This window comes from Lissotriton vulgaris, chromosome 3_1 (assembly GCF_964263255.1).
Source record: "Lissotriton vulgaris chromosome 3_1, aLisVul1.2, whole genome shotgun sequence".
In the NCBI taxonomy this organism is placed as follows: Eukaryota; Metazoa; Chordata; class Amphibia; order Caudata; family Salamandridae; genus Lissotriton; species Lissotriton vulgaris.
Genome location: NC_141689.1, coordinates 1,792,457,778 through 1,792,480,360, shown reverse-complemented (window position 1 = coordinate 1,792,480,360; position 22,583 = coordinate 1,792,457,778). Strand labels below are relative to the sequence as shown.

General features: G+C 42.4%; 1 protein-coding gene across 2 annotated transcripts in view; it reads left to right on the top strand.

Moving 5' to 3' along the window:
- The window catches only part of MGAT4D (MGAT4 family member D), a 720,909-nt gene that overhangs the window by 380,495 nt on the left and 317,831 nt on the right, over positions 1 to 22,583 (top strand). For both annotated transcript variants that reach the window (XM_086962223.1, XM_086962222.1), the window contains exon 5: positions 5,082 to 5,128. In XM_086962223.1, coding sequence (XP_086818349.1) covers positions 5,082 to 5,128 — 47 coding nt within the window. The remainder of the gene's footprint in view (positions 1 to 5,081; positions 5,129 to 22,583) is intronic.

Sequence of the window (22,583 nt, the reverse complement as noted above, 5' to 3'; positions counted from 1 at the left end):
TGCTATGAGAAAAAACATCAATGTAAATTGATCATGAATCAATATAAACAAAGTGTTACACAAGTACAATGACCAAGGAAAAGCGATGCATCAATCATCCTAATGTGCCTGCTAATAGTCAAACCCGAGTAGTGCTCAACAAACTGTGGTCACCTGGTGGTGGTAAAGCAAGAACTTGTAGTAAGTGGTCAACCAAAGTAAAAGTCGACAAGAAAAACCACTATGAAGTGTAATAAGTTGAATGCAAGGTGAATGAAAGTAATATGAAAAAGTTGAATGTGCGGTGAATGAAAAAAATACTGAGACCCCTAAAATGTGCAGTGAATTCACTAAGAATAAACTAAAAAACACTTACTGCGATCCAAGACATGAGAACACAATCTGCTGAAGAACTTCAACGGTTGTTGATATCAAATCTGTATAAATGCAATATGACCCAGGCGTCAATATCCGTGACAAGAAACCTAATGTCTCACCAGAATATATTTGAGAGTGAAGGTTGACTGTGTTGATACTGCCAAACACAGGTAGAAGGGCGGAAGGAAGTGAATCTGTAATATTAAACGAATGCCTTGTAACTCTCAAGAACAAACAGTGCAGAATCTGAGAAAACCTCTTGTATTAAAGCCGCTCAAATACCTCAAGTGTGATGATCCTAGGTGTTCAAACTGGAGAAGTGTGCATGTATATCAAAAACAGGAAACCCTCCACATTAACTGGCAGGAATGATCTGAAAAAAGAACACAAGCGTGTTCTAAACAAAGGAGGAAGGAAAACGCTCTTTTAAAATGTGGCCAAGCAACCTGCCATCAGACCCTGTTGGTATTGCACTAGACAGCAATTACCACATAACTGAGCTAACTGGCATTTTCACACGAGGGGGATGTCAGCGGTGTTTGTAGATGAACACCGTGGTGTAAGAGAGTAAATAGACGTACATTAGGCTGTGACAAGCATCAAAATAGCACTAGTTGCGGCAGACATCTTGGAATAGTACGATCTAATAGGACCATCAACTGTTAAATGCATAAGAAAACTAGAGAACGCTTAGATAGAATAGCACAACTTCAGCAGTTATTAATCCTTGCTGCTAATCCGGTAGGCTCTTTAAATCAGAATCAGCTGGAACAGGCTTGGAAGGCTTTAGGAGATTTCTTTATTTTAGAAGAAATAAACAGCTCCCAGACTTACTCTCAGAAGGTCTATGAAGAAAGTCAAATGGTGGGTAAGATGCTCGACTGGTCAACTCGTGCTCGACAAGAATCTGCCTTCATTGTAGAAATAATAGATCCCCAATCTAATACAGTAGTTACTGATAGAGCTGATATTCCTCGAATATTTCTGAATCACTTTCAACAAATCTATACCACTAAGCATTTGTTTAATTTTGAGTTGATTGAGGAGTATTTTGCTTCACTTCAAGATCCTAAAATATTGCAGAATGTAGTGACGATGCTGCAGATGAAAATTACAGAAGCCGAGATAGCAGCAGCTATTAAATCTTTGGCAGGAGCAAAAGCTTGTGGTGAGGACAGGTTCCCGAGTGAACTTTATAAATGTTTTGTGAAGGAGTTGACCCCTTTTTTGGTAAAGTTATTTGATTATATTAAAATGGGTAGGGCGGAGTCTCCTGAATTTAAAAAAGCAATAGTAGTTAGCTTTGTAAAAAAGGGTACACCCTCCAATAATTTGAATTCTTACCGTTTAATCAGTTTATTGAATATCAATTACAACACTTTTATGAAGATTTAGACACCGCGTTTTACCTCTGCAGCTAAGGAAGTGATTCATGGTGATCAAACAGGGTTTATTGTGGGCCAGATGATGTCGACCAATACCCGCTTTTTGATTCAAGCTCTTGATTTTTTAAATATGAATAAGACTCCTGCCTGTATCATGATGGTAGACGCAGAAAAGGCCTTTGATTTAGTTAATTGGGATTCATTATTGTATGCACTTTCTAGGTTTGGTTTTCCACCATCTGTAATAAATATGATTAAAAATATTTACCAGGGGGCGCAGGCTCAGATTATAGTCAACGGGGATCAAGCAGGGTTACTAAATATAAATCGTAGGACCAGGCAAGGCTGTCCCTTATCACCTCTTTTGTTTACTTTTTTATCGAACCTCTTGCTATTAGATTATGAGCCAATAGGAATATTAGAGCCCCAAACTAAGGAATGGCAAAACTGAAACTTTTTGCTGATGACGCTATTTTATATCTAGAACCAGAAAAGTTAAATTTACAGTCGACATTCGTGGAATTCAGGAAATTCGAACAAATAGGGGGCTATAAAATTAATCCTTCCAAAACTGAAATTTTAATGCTATATTCTGGGCCGGCATGCCTTTCAGAAGAATTAAAACAAGTAAGAAAAACTGATCCCATTAGGTATTTGGGAATATACGTCAAAAGTCATTAGGGGGAATTGGTTAACAATAATTATGAAGCCATAAGTATCAAAATTCAGAATTTGTTGAATAAATGGTCTAATCTTCCTTTGACTTTGATAGGACGAGTGGCATTAATTAAGATGTCTATTTTACCTCTTTTTATTTTTTATTCACAAATATTCCAGTTAAGGTCAACGTTAGTTTTTTTAAAGGGATCGATGTTATGATTAGCTCATTCATGTGGAATAAAAAGACTGCTAGAGTTAAGCTGCCTGATCTGAAAATAGATACTCAGCTGGGCAGGTTGGCACTCCCAAATATTTGTTCATATTATGATACAGCACTTTTTGATTATGTAGCATGTTTGTTGTCTAAACCTTATCAGGTTGATACATTTTTTATCAGCAAGATGATCCAAGAGGCCGGAACTCAACTCCCTACTGTTTTTAAAGACTTCAAAACTCCCAAACAGAACTCATTATAAAACATTATTAGATTTTTCAAATCGCCTGTGTATTGTTTTTAAACAAAAGGATCTCTTGGCGTTCTTTTCTTTAAAATTAATTGAGTGTCAAGATTTATGTTTATATATTCATTCTACTCAATTGAAAAAATGGAACGATTCTGGTTTAGGGGTTTTCAATCAATTGGGCATTAAGGGCAAGCTGGATACCTGGGAAGAAGTTCAGGCTAGAAGTTTGGATACCAATAAACCTTCTTTTTTTGAATTCATCCAAATTATTAATTTCTTGAAAAAGTATAATTTCCTTTTTAACATTCCCCCTGGTAAAATCGCTTCCGCACTATATGTTTCGAGATTATCTGGAGTGGGCAATTGGTACCGTTTATTGAATTATCAAGATGAATCTCCTTTGGTATTAAAGATGTTGGAGAAAGTTGAAGCTCATACACAGTGCGTTATTTCTTATCAAGAATGGCAAAAAATGTAATCTTTAGGTAATAAGGCTTTGAGAGCTGCTAATTATAAAAGAATGGCATTTTTTGCCACCTGGATGGTATATTACACTCCAGAAGCACTAAATAAAATATATCCAGAGGTGATAAATAGCTGCTTTCGCTGTGGTACTTTAGCAGAAGGGGAATGGCAACATATTTTTTTTCCTGCCCTAAGTTAAAAGTTTTTGGGGAAAAAATATTTGCATATTTTAGTGGTGCGATTATGAAAACGTATAAACCTTCAGTAGAAGCTGCTTTGTTTGACATAGGTATTAAGGAGGTTATACTTTCCGAATCGCAGGGACGTTTTCTTGCTATCGCTATGCTGGTTGCCAGTTCATTGATTTTACAAAATTGGAGATCAGTGGAAATACCTTTGTTTGAGAAATGGTTGAGTAAAATGAAATGTACAAAATGTTCTGAAGAAGCTTATGCTAAGCGGGTGGGGGCAAGTAAGAAAGTTTCGAGGGTTTGGGATTATTTTGCTGATTGTTAATTTGAAAATGGTGTATTTTTTTGGTTGCTATATGTATTTATTATGTGCTGAATCAGGATGCAATTTGTTTACAGTGCAAACATTTTTGTGATGTGTAAATAACGGCTGTTTTCTTTTGGCTCTGCTCAATAAAATAAAAAAAATACTAATGACAATCTGCTTTTACTGTAGGGTACGCCTAAAACAAACAGATGTTGCACACAATTATTTACAGCTACATATTATTCTGTGTTGTTCGCTCTTTACTTTATATCACCATGGCTGCACGGATAGACTCAATCTTGCCCCTTGGACTCCCACACGTCAGACATTTCTCTATATGGCTGCATAGTATTGCATACTTGTGTACTCTATATTGTGCAAACTACCACAAATTGGAGGCAAACTATATTCCTCTAAAACTGCTTTTTTGGATATTATTTAACACCTTGAAAATAATCTTTTCCTTATATCAATAGCTTCTTTTTAAGCGCATGAACTAGTACACTTCCCACACGAACATACTTGCACCACGGCATACAAAATATTAACATAATAAACAGGACTCTAGGCTTATTGCACATTTTACTACCCAAAAATATAACGCTAATTTGTAAAAATAAAAATCTTATTGGTATTACGTAATCACTAAGTGTTCGCGGGTACAGATTATTTTTGCAATATCTCAGGTGTTTAGTTAATCAGCACATCAATATTTCATTTGGTGGAACATTTTACCTCTTCCTCTATTCATTTTAACCAACAAATACTGTCAAAACTTGTGGTATTCTTCAACTACACTAAAAGATCGCATCTCTACCTACTTTCTCTCAGAAAGGATGATCGTATTTACAGATCGATCCTCATTTGCATCCCGCCCAAAACTACTTCACCCACCACATTGACCAGAGCATCTAGTATTCATCTTCAACAATGCTTCTTTTTCAGGCACTTCCCTCATTCTTTTGCAAAGATGATGTTATGTGCTCATAGTATTTCTGCAAAAACATTCTATAGAAATACAAAAACCACACATGGCTCAAACTTAGTGAATGGAAATTAGGTCAGGCTCCGGTGATATGAATTTTGCACCATGAAATATACATAGCCTTGACGTCAACACAAACACTTGAACAGACGTTCAGTAAGTTATATTGAAGAATTATTAACCAAGCTACAACTTACAACAAAGTACAGCTTATTATTAATTGCATAGGCGAAACCTAATGCATTTACAATTGCTTGTTTTTTTCAGGTTGACGCCCAATATGTGAATGCCATTGCTGACAGCATTAAGGAGAGGTATGTTTAATTTCATTGTTCTGTCAGTTCTGTAAAAAATCTTTCTGTGGTTATTTAGTATTATGACAGTGCAATTTAAACAATATTGATGCTTGAATATTGTCCATTTCCACTACTAGATGTGAGTTAGTGTGCTTTATGATTCAAAGATCATTTGAGCTCAAATCAAGGGCATTGGTGCCTTATTGGCGTGCTTGTCAGAATACAGAAGTTTTCCACCCTTTCCTGAAAGAGAGTTGGTTTTGAGTTTATAGCAGATGTTTCGATTGGGATGTGCTGGTAAAAATGAAACAGTGACCATATCCTAAGCTTGTGCGTATTCAAATAAGCTTAGCTCCCCCTTAGACCATTTTCTTTGAATTTGGGATAACATGGTTCCTGTAGGCTGTTATTGTTTGAGCTGTCGGATGACTTTTGTAGAGACTGCCCTCAGTTTCCAGGAAATGGAAGAGAACCTTAAACTGTATTTTTAATGCGGTTAGACCTGGTAAGATATTTTCCACATATTTCATCACCATTACCACTAAGGCAGAATGATTCCTCACCTTTTGTTGTGTGTTCAATCTTCATCAGAAGACCACGTGAACACGACTTGCATTAATCTAAGTATGAACTTAGAACAAGCAAGACTGTTGGTAGGATAAATAAGTATAGTAAGTGTTTCATCAGTCGGAGATGGTGCTCAATGCTTTCACTAAAGTATTCAGTTTGATGAATGAATGGCAGCGTTGTTGAAAATCACGTCCACATTTCTTGCCATTATTACCCTAATGTTTTTTAAGAGAGCAATCTCAGATGACATCACAACTGCCTCTATTACTCTCCTAGATCTAATCAACTTGGTAAATACATACAACACTCAAACTGAATGAGGATCAGGTAATCTGGGTGGCTTAACTTGTTGCATTTTTATACTTTCTATGGGTATTGATAACATAATCCACAAAAACACCAGTAATAACGTTGTCATCACATATTCCTTTACTTGTACAGTACTTGCAGGTTTATACTAAAAAAGTCCTATACTCGTTGATCATTTGAGTTTGAGTCAGCATTTTGTTACGCAGCTACAAAATGTGGCCATCAAGGGCCCAGAATAACAGTATTATTTCCAAATGCCCCAAGCAGGTGATGGGTGTAGGGGGAGGTGGTAGAGGCATCTGAACCCTGTAGAGTAAAGTTTGTCTTGTTAGTAAACTGGGGTATTATTTCCTATCAAGCTGCAAACTCAGGCAAAATCTAATGTAATTATGAAAAATGTAAATTATATTCGAGTTTACCTCCTTGTGTGAAATGCAAGCTAGGAGTATGCCATGAATGCTTTTAATTAAACACAAGTGAAAATGTTTTAATGGCTCCAGTTGTGTACATATGAAGGACTGGACATCTTCCCAATTGGCGTTTCCAGTGGATACTGTTGTATTTTAAAAATTTTCCAGTATGGATAGTTTTGAAATGTCTAGAACTGCACCACCTTGTTTATTCATTCCGCTGATTGCATTGCAAGTTTTGCATATGAAAGACATTCACTGGAAGTCTTAACCCATGTTCAAGAACCATGAATCATAGACCTTTTCCGGTTGGAATCTGTTTGAAATCTCTTGACATTCTATTGTTTTTTTAAAAATCTGTTTATTTGGTTTATAAAAGTATGAACAACAAAGTTGAGCTCGCGCCTGCACCCATAACAGCAGTAAACATCAGGGGTGGGTGTGATAATACAGTATTATGCACATACATTGCAGGGTTTTCTGCAACACATTAAGTACAAAAGCAGACTTACAGCTGACATAGGTTCAGAACGTCGAGCTGGTCATTCTGGGGGCCTGACCTCACCATCAGTGGAGTCCAAATTGTTATCCAGTACCCCCAGACTTTAAAAAAAGGTTGTGGAGACACCCCCTACTTTTTATCAGTCACCTTCTCCACCCGCCATAAGAATGTCAATCCCAGTCCTTCACTCTTGTTGTGTTTGGACCCCCGGCAGCCCCCAGTATTTGGCAACATCGCTCTTTGCCACCACCAGACCCAGGTAACTAAAGAGGAGTTTGACCATGGGTCATCCACATCATTTGGAATACCAAGGAGAATGTACTTTGGCTCAATCGGTATGTCGACTCCCAGGATGGTACAGAGTTCCTGTATTACTTTGTTCTAGCAGACTGGAATGATAGGGCAACCCCAGAGTGTGTTAACAAAAGTACCCCATGCCCAATTACATCACACGCAATGTGGGGACACTGCTCTTCCCATCCTATGTAGTCACTTGCTGTCATAGTAGACCCAGTGCAGTATCTTAAACTGTATCAGTCGTAATCTGGACTTTATAACTACCATTGGATGCATCAGGGCCTCTTTCCAGTCCAAGTCGTCCATCTGTCCGACATCTCACGCCTACCCATCACGCAGCCTACTTAATGTGTTGGGCATGTTATTGTTGAGAGTTTTATATTCGAGGAAAACGGACCCTTTCTCAAGCTCTTCCATGAGTAACCTCCCCTCTAGCATAGCACATTCTTGCATGTCTATTTCTTCCAGCCTCTTAATCTGTATCATGTGGCGTAGCTGCGCATATTTTTGGTATTTATTCGTATGGAGATAGTAGCCCCTCTGAAGGGAGGGGAGGGGCATAAGGTCTCTGTCTTCCAAGAGGCAACTGATCTTGGAAATTCCTATTGTGTCACAGGCCTCAAAACATCTCAGCTTCCCCAGTTCCCGCATTACTCCCCTCCCTTTCCGAAAAAAACATTTTTCTTTGGTCACTTTGTTCACCCATCCTATATATTTGGTGGCATTAGTCAAAGCCTCCAGCGCCACATGTATCTCCGGCAGCAGTCGGATACCCTTCCTCTGATACATACAGTGCAAATGCAGTCGCAGCAGGCACTAAGCCCTTACTAACTTGTATGTCGAGTGTTCCTCGGGTGCGAATATCCAGTCGTTTATTGTTATCAGATGCATGGCCCAATAGTAGGGCTCACTTCTGGGAGGGCAATCCCCCCCATTATAAGGGTTACACTGCAGCGTTCTCAGTGCTACTCTGGGTAGTCCCTAATTCCATGAAAGAGGTCTCAACTCCCTATCTATCTTGGTAAACATCTCCTCTGGGAGGGTAGCCAATGCCAGCGCTTCACATCTTGCTGAAAATTCTGAATTACCCGCCTCAGGTTCCTAGACAGGCACAATCACTAATCGGAGTCACATTGATTCCAAGATATTTAAAACCCTCCGTCTCAACCTGTAGTCTCTGAGGGAGGGCAGTCAGTTCAAAAGAGCCATATGGTTGGAATAACACTGACTCAAAAAGTTTATGTTATACCCTGAGTAACTGCCATATGCCACAAAGGTCTGCTAGGTGACTGGGATCGTTGTTTGTGGGTGCGGTGATATAAAGAAGGCCATTGTCCACATATAGCGAGACCCTTTCCACATCTTTGCTAGGGTAAACTACCTTGAATACCCGTATGGTATTGTGTGCAAGGACATAGCAGGCCACAAGCTCTTTTGTGAAAACAAATAAGAGAGGGCATAGTGGGCATCCCTGTCGGATCCCCCGCTCAATCCGGAATACTGACAACAGGATGCCATTAACCTTCACCACTGCAGTTGGGGCCTGGTATAGCACTGCTATCCACTTTCTGTAGTTAGGTCCAAAACTGAATTTACGTAGTGTTTTCTGAAGGAAAAGTCAGTGCATAGCATCAAAGTCAGCAATGTTTAGGTCCCCTCTGGATTTGTTCAGTTTTAGGGTGGAACCAGTGATCTTAGCCCTCTTCCCCGTTTAAATGAATTTCAAAATAGCCTTGCCTACTGCCTTACATAAGTGGTTTGATAAGTTTATGGGGAGCACACTTGTTTTTGTAAAGTGTTTTACTCTATTTGATTACGATGGAGCCCAAATACTTTAGCACATCAGGTTGCCATTTTAGGTAGGAATTGTCAAGGATCAAGGGGATACAGTGGATGTTCATTGGGAAGTTTTAGCACGGTTAAGGGTGTAGCCAGATACCCATGAATAGTTATTGATTTTTTTCATGATGTATGGGATGGCATTTCATGCATCTTCAGTGAAGATCAGAACGTCATCACCGTAGGCTGCAACAAGTTGTCTGTCTGATTGGAATTGGGCACATTTGATGTCTTTGTTTACTTTTAAGGAGCATAGGAGGGGTTCAGCGGTTAAAAGGAAAAGGAGCGGGGGAGATGGCAACCTTTTTTGGTGCCTTGGGCTAAAGGGAATGAGTCAGATAGGCAGCAGTTTATCTTACCTTTCGCCACTGGGAGACATACAGCGCCATTACCATTCAGAAGAAATTCTCACCTAGTTGCAATTTGCGGAATGTCTTATGTAGGAAGGTCCAAGAGAACTTATCAAAGGCTTTTTTTGCATTGAGAGCAATTGCTGTATGGGCGAGGACGATGACCACACTTTTTAAAATATACAAATGTTGTTGGTGGCTTCCCTCCCTTTCAGGAATCCTGTTTGGATTGGGCAATTCATTTTAATGTATTTAAATTCAAAAGCTAATGCACAACCCATTGGTTAGGTGAATGCATAATTCAAACTTTTCTAATGTGTTTTTTTGTATTTTGTTGGGTGCTCCTTGGGGGAGAGTTTCCGTCCTGGATGAACTTAATCCTTAACAATCAGTAATCAGTGCTTCCAAGAGAATTTGGTTGCATCCCCCTAAAGGCACTCCACTTATATCCACTGTAATATAAAGGATTTAGTTGATTCAATTCTTTTGCTTTCAATCATAAATTCTTTATTCTTTTCATTTCCGAATTCAATTCATTCTCAAAGCATCAATGTAATTCAAAGACACTTTTCTTGTGCTTGAAACACTCCAATGCATTTCGAGCATGAAATGCTCTTCATCAGGGAGTACAATCAGGAAATCAAATCACATCATGATGCATACCTGATACAAGAGCTCGTATGTAAAACAAAAACTTTTATGTGAAATAAAATCTCCTCTTCCATGCATGGTATAAAGTTCATGTGCATCTATGAACAAGTAAATGTGATGACAAACGTGTGGTGACAACAACAACAAAAAAATGTGTAAACAAGTGAAGTTTAAAGTTGGTGGTTTGTGGAAAGTTTGTTTTTTCTTGGTGCTCGTGATTTAAATACGAGCGCGATGCATGCAAGGTTACTCACATTCAGGATTTCGAAGAATGTGATTTAAAGAGATAGCTGCGGGCAGAATAAGACAAAACCGTCAATACTCGCGAACGTTGGGAACTACGGTGTACCGCTACTATAAAGTGTGGTAATTCGACACGGGGTATGGTCGCGCTCACTCAGAGCTTAAACGAGATTCTGAGACTTGCTTCAATCTAGATCTGTCAGCGTGTCTCTCGGTTCAGGGTTAGCCGTCAGTCGTGAGTCCGTATCGCAGCAAATGGTTCGGTAATACTTTTGCCGGTTTTCTGTTAATGCTCTATGACCGCGCGTACCACGTGATGACGCGACTCGGGGGTAGTCATGGAGAGTGAAACCAGACTCAGAGCTGGTCTGATGTGGCGGACATGTTGGAGTGCCCGTCCTAAAATATAACCACATTGAAAAAATAATAAGACGTGATTTCACTAAATGAAATCTAACTGAAAATTTTAATAAAAATAATGGTGCAGAATTGCGCAAGAACGTAAATGAAAAAAACCTGAAAAAAGTGCCTAAGGAAGTGAATGGGCTGTAACGGGTGTGCTAAGGAAAGGTGACGTTAGTGTACATATGGTTAATATTAGCATCACAACACAGTGCCTAGGAGCAAAACCACGGATCCTGGTACTTAAAGGTAGCAGGAATATTCAATGCGTTCATTAAGACCAAATGGTCTATATGACTGTAATTTCATAATCAAAAAGTTCTCACATCTTAATAAATGTTTGTTATTATCTCTGCCTTCTTTTTTAACGACTGTTTCCTAGATCAAAAATCTTAGTTGAGCAACATTGTGTTTCTGTTCCTCAAAGTGTGTGGTGATTGACGATTTCATGTTTCCAGTCCTTATATCCGACTTGTGTTCATTAATTTTAAGACGTATCTTCCTCTCTGCTTTCCCCACATATATATTACCACAGGGGCATTTCAATAAATAAATGACATTAGTGGTTTCACAGGTGGCAGTTATGTGAAGCTTGTTATTGTGACCCTTCATAGGATGGTTAATAGTAGTGCGACGAATAATGTTGTTGCACTTTTGACAATTTAGACAAGGTCTGGTATCACTGTATGACTGGGTTTCTGGGTTTTTTTGTTTGATAATTTCTCCTAGATTCCTGTTTCTTGTATATGCAAAAATCGGGGGTGGTGAAAATGCGTGGTTGAAATCCGGCTCCATCGCTAGCATAGGCCAATGTTTTGTAATGATTTTTTTGAATTGATGACTTGATGTGGAAAATCTTGACACCACCACTGTCCTGGTGTTCTCTTGTTCCTTAGTGGGGTTTAGAGCTCTCTCCCGTGGGGTCGATTGTAATTTATTAATGGCTTTTGCAATGGTTGATGGAGGGTACCCTCTGTCTGTGAATCTTTTTGCCATTTCATTGATCCTCTGATTGGCCTTTTCTGGGTTTGATACTATTCTTTTAATCCTCAACATCTGAGAGCAAAACATAAAACAGCTAATATACCTGTCAAAACGAGAAATAAATCAACAACTACATAAGAGTACGCTCATTAAATATCATAGGGCCCAACGAATTCCCAGTGGATTGCGTATCGCTCTAAAACCATCACTTTGTAAGAGCGCTAAAAGATTTCAAGAATGGTGGTATGCAATTCTCAACAAATGTTCCTTAGACCTGATACTACTGATCATTGAAGAATTGTCCAATATATTGGAGGAACTATCTAAAGAAATCGTGGAAGTTTCAAACGAATTAACCGACATGATGTCGGCTGAGGGATGGCCGAAAGTATTAGAAGATATCAATACCCAAATGTCAAAACATTTTCAGGAGATTAATTAGTGTAAGATACGAAAATTTAAAAGAGACACCCTGGATTTCAAATTAGGGGGAAGTATACACTTGGGCTGAGGTATACGCCCAAAAAAGAAGGAATCGCCCCTACACGCAAAATACAGATACATCGTTGTTGAATCAACTAAATCTTTTAAAATACATTGGCAATTCATTTTAATAACTCTTTCTCAAGTCTTTGTGCCAAGATTTTGGCATATAGCTTACAGTCGATATTGATTATCAATATCAGCCTGAACGATCGTTCTTGGGTGACCGGTGCAGAGATGGACAATTTACTTAAAAGGATCCTTTACGCCTGTTCGATTTCAAAGTCCTTGTCGACTTTGAGGCTCAGTGTGAGGGAGTTTCAGGATTACAGTAAGTCAACGCATGAGTTGCCTTCTTTTTCAGCATTCTCAGGTAGGCCAAAGATACCTACATTTCCTCTCCTGTTGTGGTCTTCAAATCCTCCTGCCATGTCTTCATTGAGCTGTATGAGTGATCCAAACAGCTTACAGTTGAGGTGTTGGAATCTTCCATGAAGCAAATTCTAGACTCAGCCTCGGTGAGTATGCTGGAAAGACCTCATGTCATCTCGAAGAGCCTGGATATCCTGTCGCATGGGATCGGTCCTGGATTTAGTATCATGGGCTAAGACATAGCGAACATGCATGCGCTGAATGACTTCAGTGTTAGTGGACATATCTCCTTTTGATTAAATTGGAGAGTCTGGGATTGGGTAATCAGGTGAGGTGAAATGTTCTCCCTATCCTCTTTGTGCTCTTTATATTCTTTCCCTTTGTGGTCAGCCACCATGGGAAGGAAGCAGACTGCGGGTTGAAGTATGAAGCAGCTGGCGGGTAGATGTGAGTACTGTGCCAGTGGGAGGACTGCAGAGGGCTACGAGACAATGAAGAGCCTTTAGGGAAGCACACAATAGCTGGAGTAGTCCTCCGTTCAGCACTGATTGTTTTCAATTCTTGTTTTTCTTATTATTTGCTGGTTTTGTCTGATGCACGTTTGTTCAGTGCATGGAAAGCTGCAACAACCGGACTTTCTTTAACTGCACTGGACTCCTGTCAATTAGTGGTAATTTCCTGACAAAAAGTCTCTATGTTTAATGGTGTGGACACAGTTTGCAGCCACCCAACAGTCCCGTGACCGCTACCTCACAGGTACCAAACAGCCACTTGTAAGAAATGTCAATGACTCTGCGTCTGTTGGTGTAGAATTGTTACCAGGCACTTGACAAAATATTTGATTACCCAATGTCTCTATGTCTGTTGGAGAGAATACAATTCCAGCCTCTTGACAGAAAGGCAGGCAAAGATGAGGTTGAGATCGAGTCTGGGGACTGGAGAGATCTTGTAGTTGGTTACATCTAAAACAGATCTGCTGGTCTAGAGGCAGAGATGATCAGGGCCTGGGCACAGGCCGAGCTATGGAGCATCACTGTATGGCCGCCATTTTGAGGTCAGGATTCGGGTAATGTGCTACAAGAGGCCTGAACAAAGGGTCTGAAAGGGACAGGAACGCTGGTACTATAGCTGTTAGCGATTAGCTGGCTTCAGGGGGTTCATGGGCAGCAAGGAAGGCCCAGAGATCCGCATTTGAGCAGGCCCCTAATGTTCCACGTGGCCAATGTTGCAGCACAAACTCAGTTGGAATTTGGAGGCATAGTGCATGGCCCTTGTTGACAATCAAGCGGATGTCAGGAGATTAAAGGTCACATGAGCGGATTCACGTGCCACATAGTAGGTCCAGCGAGCAGGGCATCATGGTAGCAGCTGTTGTGTAGGCCTCTAATGATCCCCCATGTGCCCGATGTGGCAGCACAATCTCCACTGTGGGCAGGGAGGCAGGTGCTGTGTGCTCAGCCCTTGTTTGACAGGCTTCAGGGTTTTAGGGCCACACAGCAGGCCCACAATAGGGCACCATGGACATTGTGGATTAAGCAGGCCTAACGTGGCAGACGCGGCAGCCCGTATTTGCTGCGCATCCTCCTGCCAGAGCCCGGGGCATGGTAAACTGCTTTTGTTTATGGACTCCTGTCACCTCACCAGGGGCAAAGCTCTGGGGTGTGTGGAGGTTTCACGTTACCCACGGAGATCCAATATGCAAACGCAGACATTTAAGTTTCACTCAGGCATACAACAGATGCAGTGCAAGTTTCTCTCAACCTATAAATATACATTGATTTTGACTTGCGCTTGTATTGGCTGTCTATTTACCAAAAAATAACATTGCCGACCTCCTCTGATGTGTCTGTAAAATGTACCTTTTGTCCCGAGTTTTTGTCCTGAATTTGGACCCTTTGTCCTGAATTTTTACACTCACTGTCCTGAATTTGAGTCCATGCCAGTTGGACACCCTAGAGCATGGGTACTCATAGTACGGCCCGCGGGCCGCCAGCGGCCCAGCAAGCCTTCCTTGGCGGCCCGTGGACCTTGCAGACATCGTACCCGTGTTTTTAATATTTTTTTTTTAAAGACTGTCTGCAAACAATGCCAGTTGCTGCAGCACGACTCAGAGACTCTGCTGCTCTGTGGGGGCCGGACGATTCCAGCCACAGTCAGAGTAGAACTGCAGGTGCGTTAGGAGGTGGTCTTTTAAAGACCTGTGAAGTGCTCGGGTGCGGTGTGTGTGTGTGTGTGTGTGTGTGCCTAGAAGCTGTCTCAGGGGCTGACATACAGGCAGGGTGAGATGACAGAGGGTGACAGAGGGAGGTAGAGGGAGGGAGATAGAGAGAGAGGGAGGGAGGGAAAGGGAGGGGGACAGAGGGAGAGGGAGGGAGGAAAGGGGAGGGAGAGGGATTCGATTTGCCTCACATTCCAGTCCATCTTTTTGTTGCTTTGTGCCCACTGACCCAAACTGGTGCAAATGAACCTTGGCACCAACCAAGGGACAATTCAGCCCAAACGTAGACCTCACCCTGTCTGCAGGGAATGCAAACAAAGCTAAACGTGTTTTCTCTTGGTTGGCTTCCCAATGTAAGTTCAGTTTATGCCATGCCACGGGAGCAGTGGCACTGACGCATGAGCCATCAGGTACATGCCCCATATCTTGGTTATATCCATAGCATTGCAGGTGCCTCACCTAGAAACAAAAGAGGTGATTGATAAAAGGCTTGCATTAATCTCCCCACTGGAGGAGTCCACACTATTATGCCTCTTGCTCAGTGCGCTACTGCGACACATTTATGGCCCAGAATATTGTGCCTTTTGTTCAGTCCACCACTGGGGACACACTTTGGGACCAGACTATTGTGCCTTTTGGTCAGTGCGCCACTAAAGACACATTGATCTTAGAAGAAGTCCAAACCAAACTGCAGGACCATGTCTCCACTAAACTGGAGCACAACCTCGGTTTTTGGTTTTGTTGAATAGAGTACTGACGCATCTTTCTACATCCTGTGCCTTCCAAAGTTGAGAAAACACGAATGGGGTTATTACTCAAGAAGTCTATTGGCAATGCACTGAGTTGAATGCAGACTTGCTTGGCTGACTCTCTTTGACCCAGCGATAAATGTAAAGAAAAAATAAATGAAGGCCTATCAGGTTTAGCCCTACTTCATGTACGGACGCTATACATTGCAGTTTCTGACTTACTACAATGCAAGGGATTAATACACATCCATTTCTATTTCTTGTAGTCCTTTCCAGAGTGTAATTTAAAGTTCTCTCTTTTTTCCGTGACCTGTAACCTCTGGTATGTTCAAAGTAGGCACATACGCTTACAGAAGCGTTCCTGTATGTGTGCTGGTGTGTGAATATGTTGTGTTTGTTTGTAGCCAACCTATGCAATCTTTTGGCCTGTCCCAGCATCCTGGAGGCCTCCATCGCATGATGGGGCCACGCCTGGATTATTTACACATCTGAGGTGATTGGACCAGCTAAAGATGGGTACAGCATACACATGCTCTTCCTGGCATACAAGAATGTCACTCACATTTGTTGGGCATACCAGGCACGATATGGCCATTTCTGGAGCTATGGTGTCCATCTCTGGAATATTTCTTGGCTTGGTATAATAGGACCATCACAGGTACCTTAAAATGGTCTCAGATCGTCTGCTCTAATGCTCTGGACCTACACCCTAAATCCTGCTTTTGGTATTATTCTGCTTTTCTAGTCACTTGCTCCCCTCCCAGTTTTCTATTGTTCAAATATTATATTTCCCTTTGTTGTCCCTTTTGTTCATAACCTTTTGTTTGATATGCATATTTGATTTGCTTGGGTTGGTTTTGATGACTGTACTGCAACTATTACCTTCCTTTCCCTCAAATTGTAAAGCGCTCTGATATCCTTCGGGATCATGTTCGCGCTATATAAAACTTTATACATAAATAAATAAAAAGAGAGACAGAGAGAGGGAGACAGTGAAATGGAAACAGAGAAAGAGGGAGGGAGACAGAGAGAGGGAGACAGAGAGAGGGAGACAGACAGAGGGAGGGAGACAGACAGAGGGAGGGAGACAGACAGAGGGAGGGAGACAGACAGAGGGATGGAGACAGAGGGAGACAGACAGAGGGAGGGAGACAGACAGAGGGAGACAGACAGAGGGAGACAGACAGAGGGAGGAGGGAGAGAGAGGGAGGAGGGAGACAGAGGGAGGGGGAGACAGAGGGAGTGAGACAGAGGGAGGGAGACAGACAGATGGAGACAGAGGGATGGAGACAGAGGAAGGGACAGAGGGAGGGAGGGAGACAGACAGAGGGAGAGAGACAGAGGGAGTGAGACCGAGGAAGGAGGGGGACAGAAGGAGGGAGAGGGGGAAAAACAGAGGGAGACAGAGGGAGGGAGACAGACAAATGGAGACAGAGGGAGAGAGGGAGGGAGACAGGGTGAGGGAGACATGAAGGGAGACAGGGAGAGAGACAGAGGGAGACAGAGGAAGGGAAAGGGAGACAGGGGAAGGGAGACAGAGGGAGGAAGACAGATGGAGGGAGTCAGGGGGAGACAGAGGGAGGGAGTTAGAGGGGGCAGCTGGAGGGAGCCAGAGGAGACAGAGGAAGGGAGTCGGGGGAGACAGGGGAAGGGAGTCAGGGTAGACCGAGGAAGGGAGAGGGAGACAGACAGAAGGAGACAGAGTGAGGGAGACAGAGTGAGGGAGAGGGAAGGAGAGAGAGGGAGACAGAGTGAGGGAGAGGGAGACAGAGGGAGGGAGACGGCGGGAGACAGAGGGAGGGAGAAAGAGTGAGGGAGACAGGGTGAGGGAGAGGGAAGGAGATAGAGGGAGGCAGTGAGGGAGAGGGAAGGAGAGAGAGGGAGACAGAGTGAGGGAGAGGTAAGGAGAGAGAGGGAGACAGAGTGAGGGAGAGGGAAACAGAGAGAGGGAGACAGAGAGAGAGGGAGTGAGACAGTCAGAGTGAATGAGACAGTCAGAGTGAGTGAGGGATATATATATATATATATACCGGGTCTGGTGGCTCAGTGGACAAAGGCGTCCGGTGCAGGGACCTGTGATCAACCTCATGGTCATAGTTTTTTTTTGTTGCTCTAGTCCTGCCCCCTCCTCCACTGACCCCGCCCCATCGGTGCGGCCCTCAGACACAAACCACACTGTAAATTTTGCCCGAGAGAAAGTTTGTGAGTACCCATGCCCTGCCTAGAGGGTAGATATTATGCATGCAGCGTCATGGCACACAAACGGGAGTAGGCTGGGCAGGGAGACCCTGGATGGGCTAATTTGTGTTGCCTGCAGGGCTGTTTGAGAGCCCGCTACTTCTCTAGTCCTGAAGTTGCTTGCTGCCGCTGCCCACTGCAACTGTTGGAGATGTACGAGTCAGTACTGTAGCGGTGTGCATTTGAGATGCCGCTTGAGTGCGGCGGTTAAAGCTGTTCATAGAAATCAGTTGTTGATCATGAGAATGGATGAGGCAAGGCGGCTGCAGGCAATTGCTTGTTAAATTGGCAAATGCCATCTTGTGCGGCAGCTCAATTGGAGGCCCTTGGGAATCAAAAGGTAGTTTAATGATCGATCAGCATGTTGAAAACATCTTTAGTTGTGCCACTGATATGCTGCATTTGTCTGGCATGTAGGAGGGCCGCTTCTCTGTCCGAAAAGAGAAATGTAGGGTATGAAGCGGGTGGATGGAGCAAGGAGCCTTCAGTTCAGGCACCCATTGCTCTAGCGCACAAACCATGCAGCCCCCCCCCACCCCCGCACGCCACCCTTTTTACTGAATGTAAACACAACCCCAATTATACTTACTACCAAGTTTTTTTAAAAAACAGACTGCAAAATTTACTTTAAAAAATCTTAGGTGACTAATGCGGGACATGTCTTCAACAGTTCATCTTTCTGCTGGCAAGAAGGTATTCTGTCATGTCATTTCCTTCCAAATTAGAGCAAAATGAACACTTTGACCTTTTCTGTTAAACGGTACCTACTCACTTGCCCCTCCCACATCAGACCTTTCACATCAAAGCAAGACATCAGGCTGAATACATCAACTGTCAATTTACAAGCATGTAAAGGGTGTGCATGTGAAAACATGTTCACAATGAGACATATCAGTGCAAGAAAATAATTAAGGGGAGCCCTCTGGGGTGCTGAGGTTTATCATACACGAATTAAAGCAACATCCTTCTGTGATGCATAATCTGACTTTGAAACCGTACACTCAGGCCCTTATGTTTTTCATTTTGCATTAAGTTCATTGGTAGGACCACCAGCGGTAATTACGTTACAATATGTGGTTAGTACTAAATGTAGCAGTTCAGCAGGACGAGATGGGAAATAATTCGTGACAAGAAGGTTAGTGCTGATTTATTCCACGTTTTCCTCTTGCTCTCAGCCATTTGCTGGCGGTATTCAGTGGCAGAGTTTCTGTAATCTGCTAGAGGAAATGTTTTACTGGTTTAAATCAGTGGCGACATTAAATATGAGTGGTAGCCCGATTACTGCACATGTGTACCATTACTACGACTTTATTGAAGCTCTCTAAGTGAGAGGTCCAGGTTGGTTTTTTTTCTGCATTCTGTTCAACAAAGTTTGTAATTGTAAAAAAAAGTGTGTGTGAAGTCCAATAGATCGTATTTGTAGTCTGGCAAACTCAGGAAACGTCGTCTTTGTAGAAGCTCTGCTCAGCATTACAAGGACTTCATGTAATATTTGTACACAGTGTCACTCAGGTCTACCTTAACCTGGGGCTTCAGTGGGAAAAACCAATAGCCAAGCTCAGCAGCTGTCCCAGTGTCCAGTAGTCGGAAGGGAATGGCTTGGATCCTAAAAGCGACCTTTTTTTCCTGCCTACCCCCTTTTGTTTGTAAACTTCATCAGCTTCACCCTCACAGAGCTGGAAAAGTCAGACTGACACTTCTGTCGTTTCTAAGTGATGTAAACAGAAGATGTTACTATTAGCCTATATATGGCACTCAATGTAATGCCTTATGCACACATGGAAGAATGAGTCAGTTTTTCTTGGCATCTAACTCGTGGCCTGCACTTCACCTCGAAGCATGTTCAGTTGAATTGAATTGAATTTTAAATTTATAAAGTGCATTAAACCAAAAAAAGCATCAAAGCGCTATCACTGACCAGAGCAAAACGAGGGAAGCAAGCAGAAGCATTAGCTGTTGTGAAAATAACCAGTTTTTCACATGCCTGCGAAACACGGAATAAGACTTGATACTCGCAATCTGTTCAGGGAGAGTGTTCTATAACCTGCCCGCTGACACCGAAAATTCTCGTTCAACCCATCTGGCCTTCCGGAGCTGTAAGGACGTCTCTTTCCTCCTTCCTGTCGATCTTAGCTGCCTATTAGGAAAGTACCGATTGAAGGCATTTCCCAGAACGCTAGAGCTCGGCTCTTGAAGAGCCTTGGAAACGAGAGAGCCTTGAAAATGACCGGCTTCCTCACTTGTGGCCAATGGAGTGAACACAATCCGTCCCTCACATCCAAAGAGATGTTTTGGAACGCCAGGAAGCAATCAAGCAGCTGTATTTTGGATGACCTGCTGCTTATTGATCGAGTACTGGTTGGTATTGAAATAGAGGGCATTACACAATGAGACATATCATTACAATAAAATAAGCACAATGACCACCGCAGCTTTTAATTGCCTGGGTAGAAAGGGAAAGACCTTCTTCAAACTCTTGATGTTCCAAAAACAGAAGCTCGCCGTGTTATTGACCTGTGAGTAGAATGTCAGTGTAATATCGAATATCACATCCAGATTTATAGCGGAGGCCACCAGTAGGGCTAACTGACTGCATGTCTCAGGCCACCACAGGTTTGTCCAAACCAACTATCCTGCACCAAAGACCACAATCTATCTTCTCAGCATTCATTTTGAACCAGTTCTCTGAGCCATCCTGCCACCAACACAAGGAAGCAAGTTGATAATACAGGACTGAAGCTTAAAGACAGAGGGTCTATTTGACAGAGACATGCATTAAACTACATCTAGACATTTTCTATCTCATATGGGCATAGTTTACCTTATTTCTAGGATTCACCAATCGTTCCACATTATACCATCTCTCCTTTCCAGAATAATCTTTTGGTCACACATGAACCCACTTTTAGGTCTCGTAGAGAGACCTAATGCCGTCCATCCACTTTTTACTATCCGGATTTTCAAAAGTTCACGTGAAATCACGTGAGCACAAGCTCCTTCGTGCACGAGCTTGCATTTCCCCACAGGCTTCCCCCTGCCAGCAGCATTTGCATCAAAGGGTTCCGCTGCCCCGCCCCCCGCCGTCACTTATTCACGGCTGCAGGCTGTGACTTCAAAGGGTTCCGCTTCCCCGCCCCCTGCTTCACGGCCATCTGTTCCCCAGCACCTCCCCTTTCTCTCCCCTAATTATTCACTGCTGGCCGGCCGGCACATCTAGTTTTCCACGGCTTTCGTTTTCCTCTTGTTTAATTTCATTTCGCGGCCGCGAATGCTTGTTATTTCTTTGTTGCCCGGCCAATGCTTGTTTTATATGGCGTGTGATTGTCTCCCAGCCATGTACATACCGGGCGAGCGCTTTTATTCCTCTGCATCAGACAGAATGGCTTTTCCCCGACATGGGAATACGAGGCTTCAGAAAATCATGCATCTTTCAGCTTTAATTTCATCTCCAAATACTTTGCACTTGAAAACGTTTTAAGTCGCACTGCACAGGAACATGATCATTCTCTGGTTTTATTGTTTATTCAGTAATCCTGCTCCATATGCGCGTGTCTACAAGCTGATACCTTGTGACTAACAGTGGTAATAATAAATCATTGTTAAACACTGTATAATTGCGAGTGAAATAACAATCTCATATGGCGGGGGATCCGCCGTGAGCAGATTAACTAGTTTGGAGGGTTCCTGGGCTGACTATTTTAAATTATTATTTCCGCCTCTTGCTAGACTTTCTTTCGCGGCCGCGCGGCAGCCACGCGGCCAATGCTTGTCTATGTCTTGTCTCCTTTCTCTTCCTTCCTACGTAATCCTGGTCTTCTCAGGGATCTGTTTCCCCGCCCACTGCTTCACACTCGCATTTGTCCTTCCTTCATGCCCAGCCCCCCTCCCAGCGCTGCCTGGCCGGCACATCAAAGGCTGCTGCTCCCCTAATTAAATTTCTGAAAAGCAGTTTGCATTTGATTGTGCTTTTGTTTGTCAATGGCCCGGAACAGAATTGCCGCCCAGTGTTTCAGTCGTGGCTATTGGCATCAGGATAGCCGTTTTAACCAAAAATCCTACTTGATAAAATTCGATTATCAATATCAAATTGCATAATATCAATGAGAAACATTGTAACCCCAAAGTAATAGACGTTGTGTAGCAGGAGGGAATTGGCTGTAATGTAAGGACATAGTGATATTGTATGTGCACGTAGGGAAATACGTTCCTTAGTTTTTTTCTTCTTCAATGTAGACAGTTGTATAAAAATAAATATCTGAAATAATGTTCCAACATTATTGTAGAGTGGATGGAAGCAGCACAAAAGTGGCTGTATTTTGTTTTCCCGTTGATGCTGATGTCACAGTGAATGGTGGGCTTTTTGTGGTTCATTTGCCACCAGTCTGGTTATTCCCAACGAGAGACCTCCTATAGCTAGACATTGTTTGAAGAGCGTAAAACCGGAAACACTTCTGAGTTCTAAGTCATTATTTATACACAGGTGCTTTGAGGAACTATCTAGCTCATTATTGAGTAACATCAATTAGACTCGATATATGCAGCTTCTTTCAATATAATTGTTTTTTAGTGGAGGCTAAGTGCTAATGCAGAGTCAGAGTTCTAACACACAGTTTAAAGGCTTTTTCTCTGTCGTTTACAAACTAGTGGATAGGAGGTTCATATGACTGAAGAACGCACATTATTCTCACGTGGTGCATTGCTTGATTGTTCTACATTGTTGACGAGGACTTGACCTCCTTTACACAACTGTTACAGAAAGCATTTGTCAGTGAAACATTGAAAATAATAAAAGATGCAAATACACACCCTCACACCCGCACTCACCCTCACTCACCTTCACCCCTCACACACCCTCA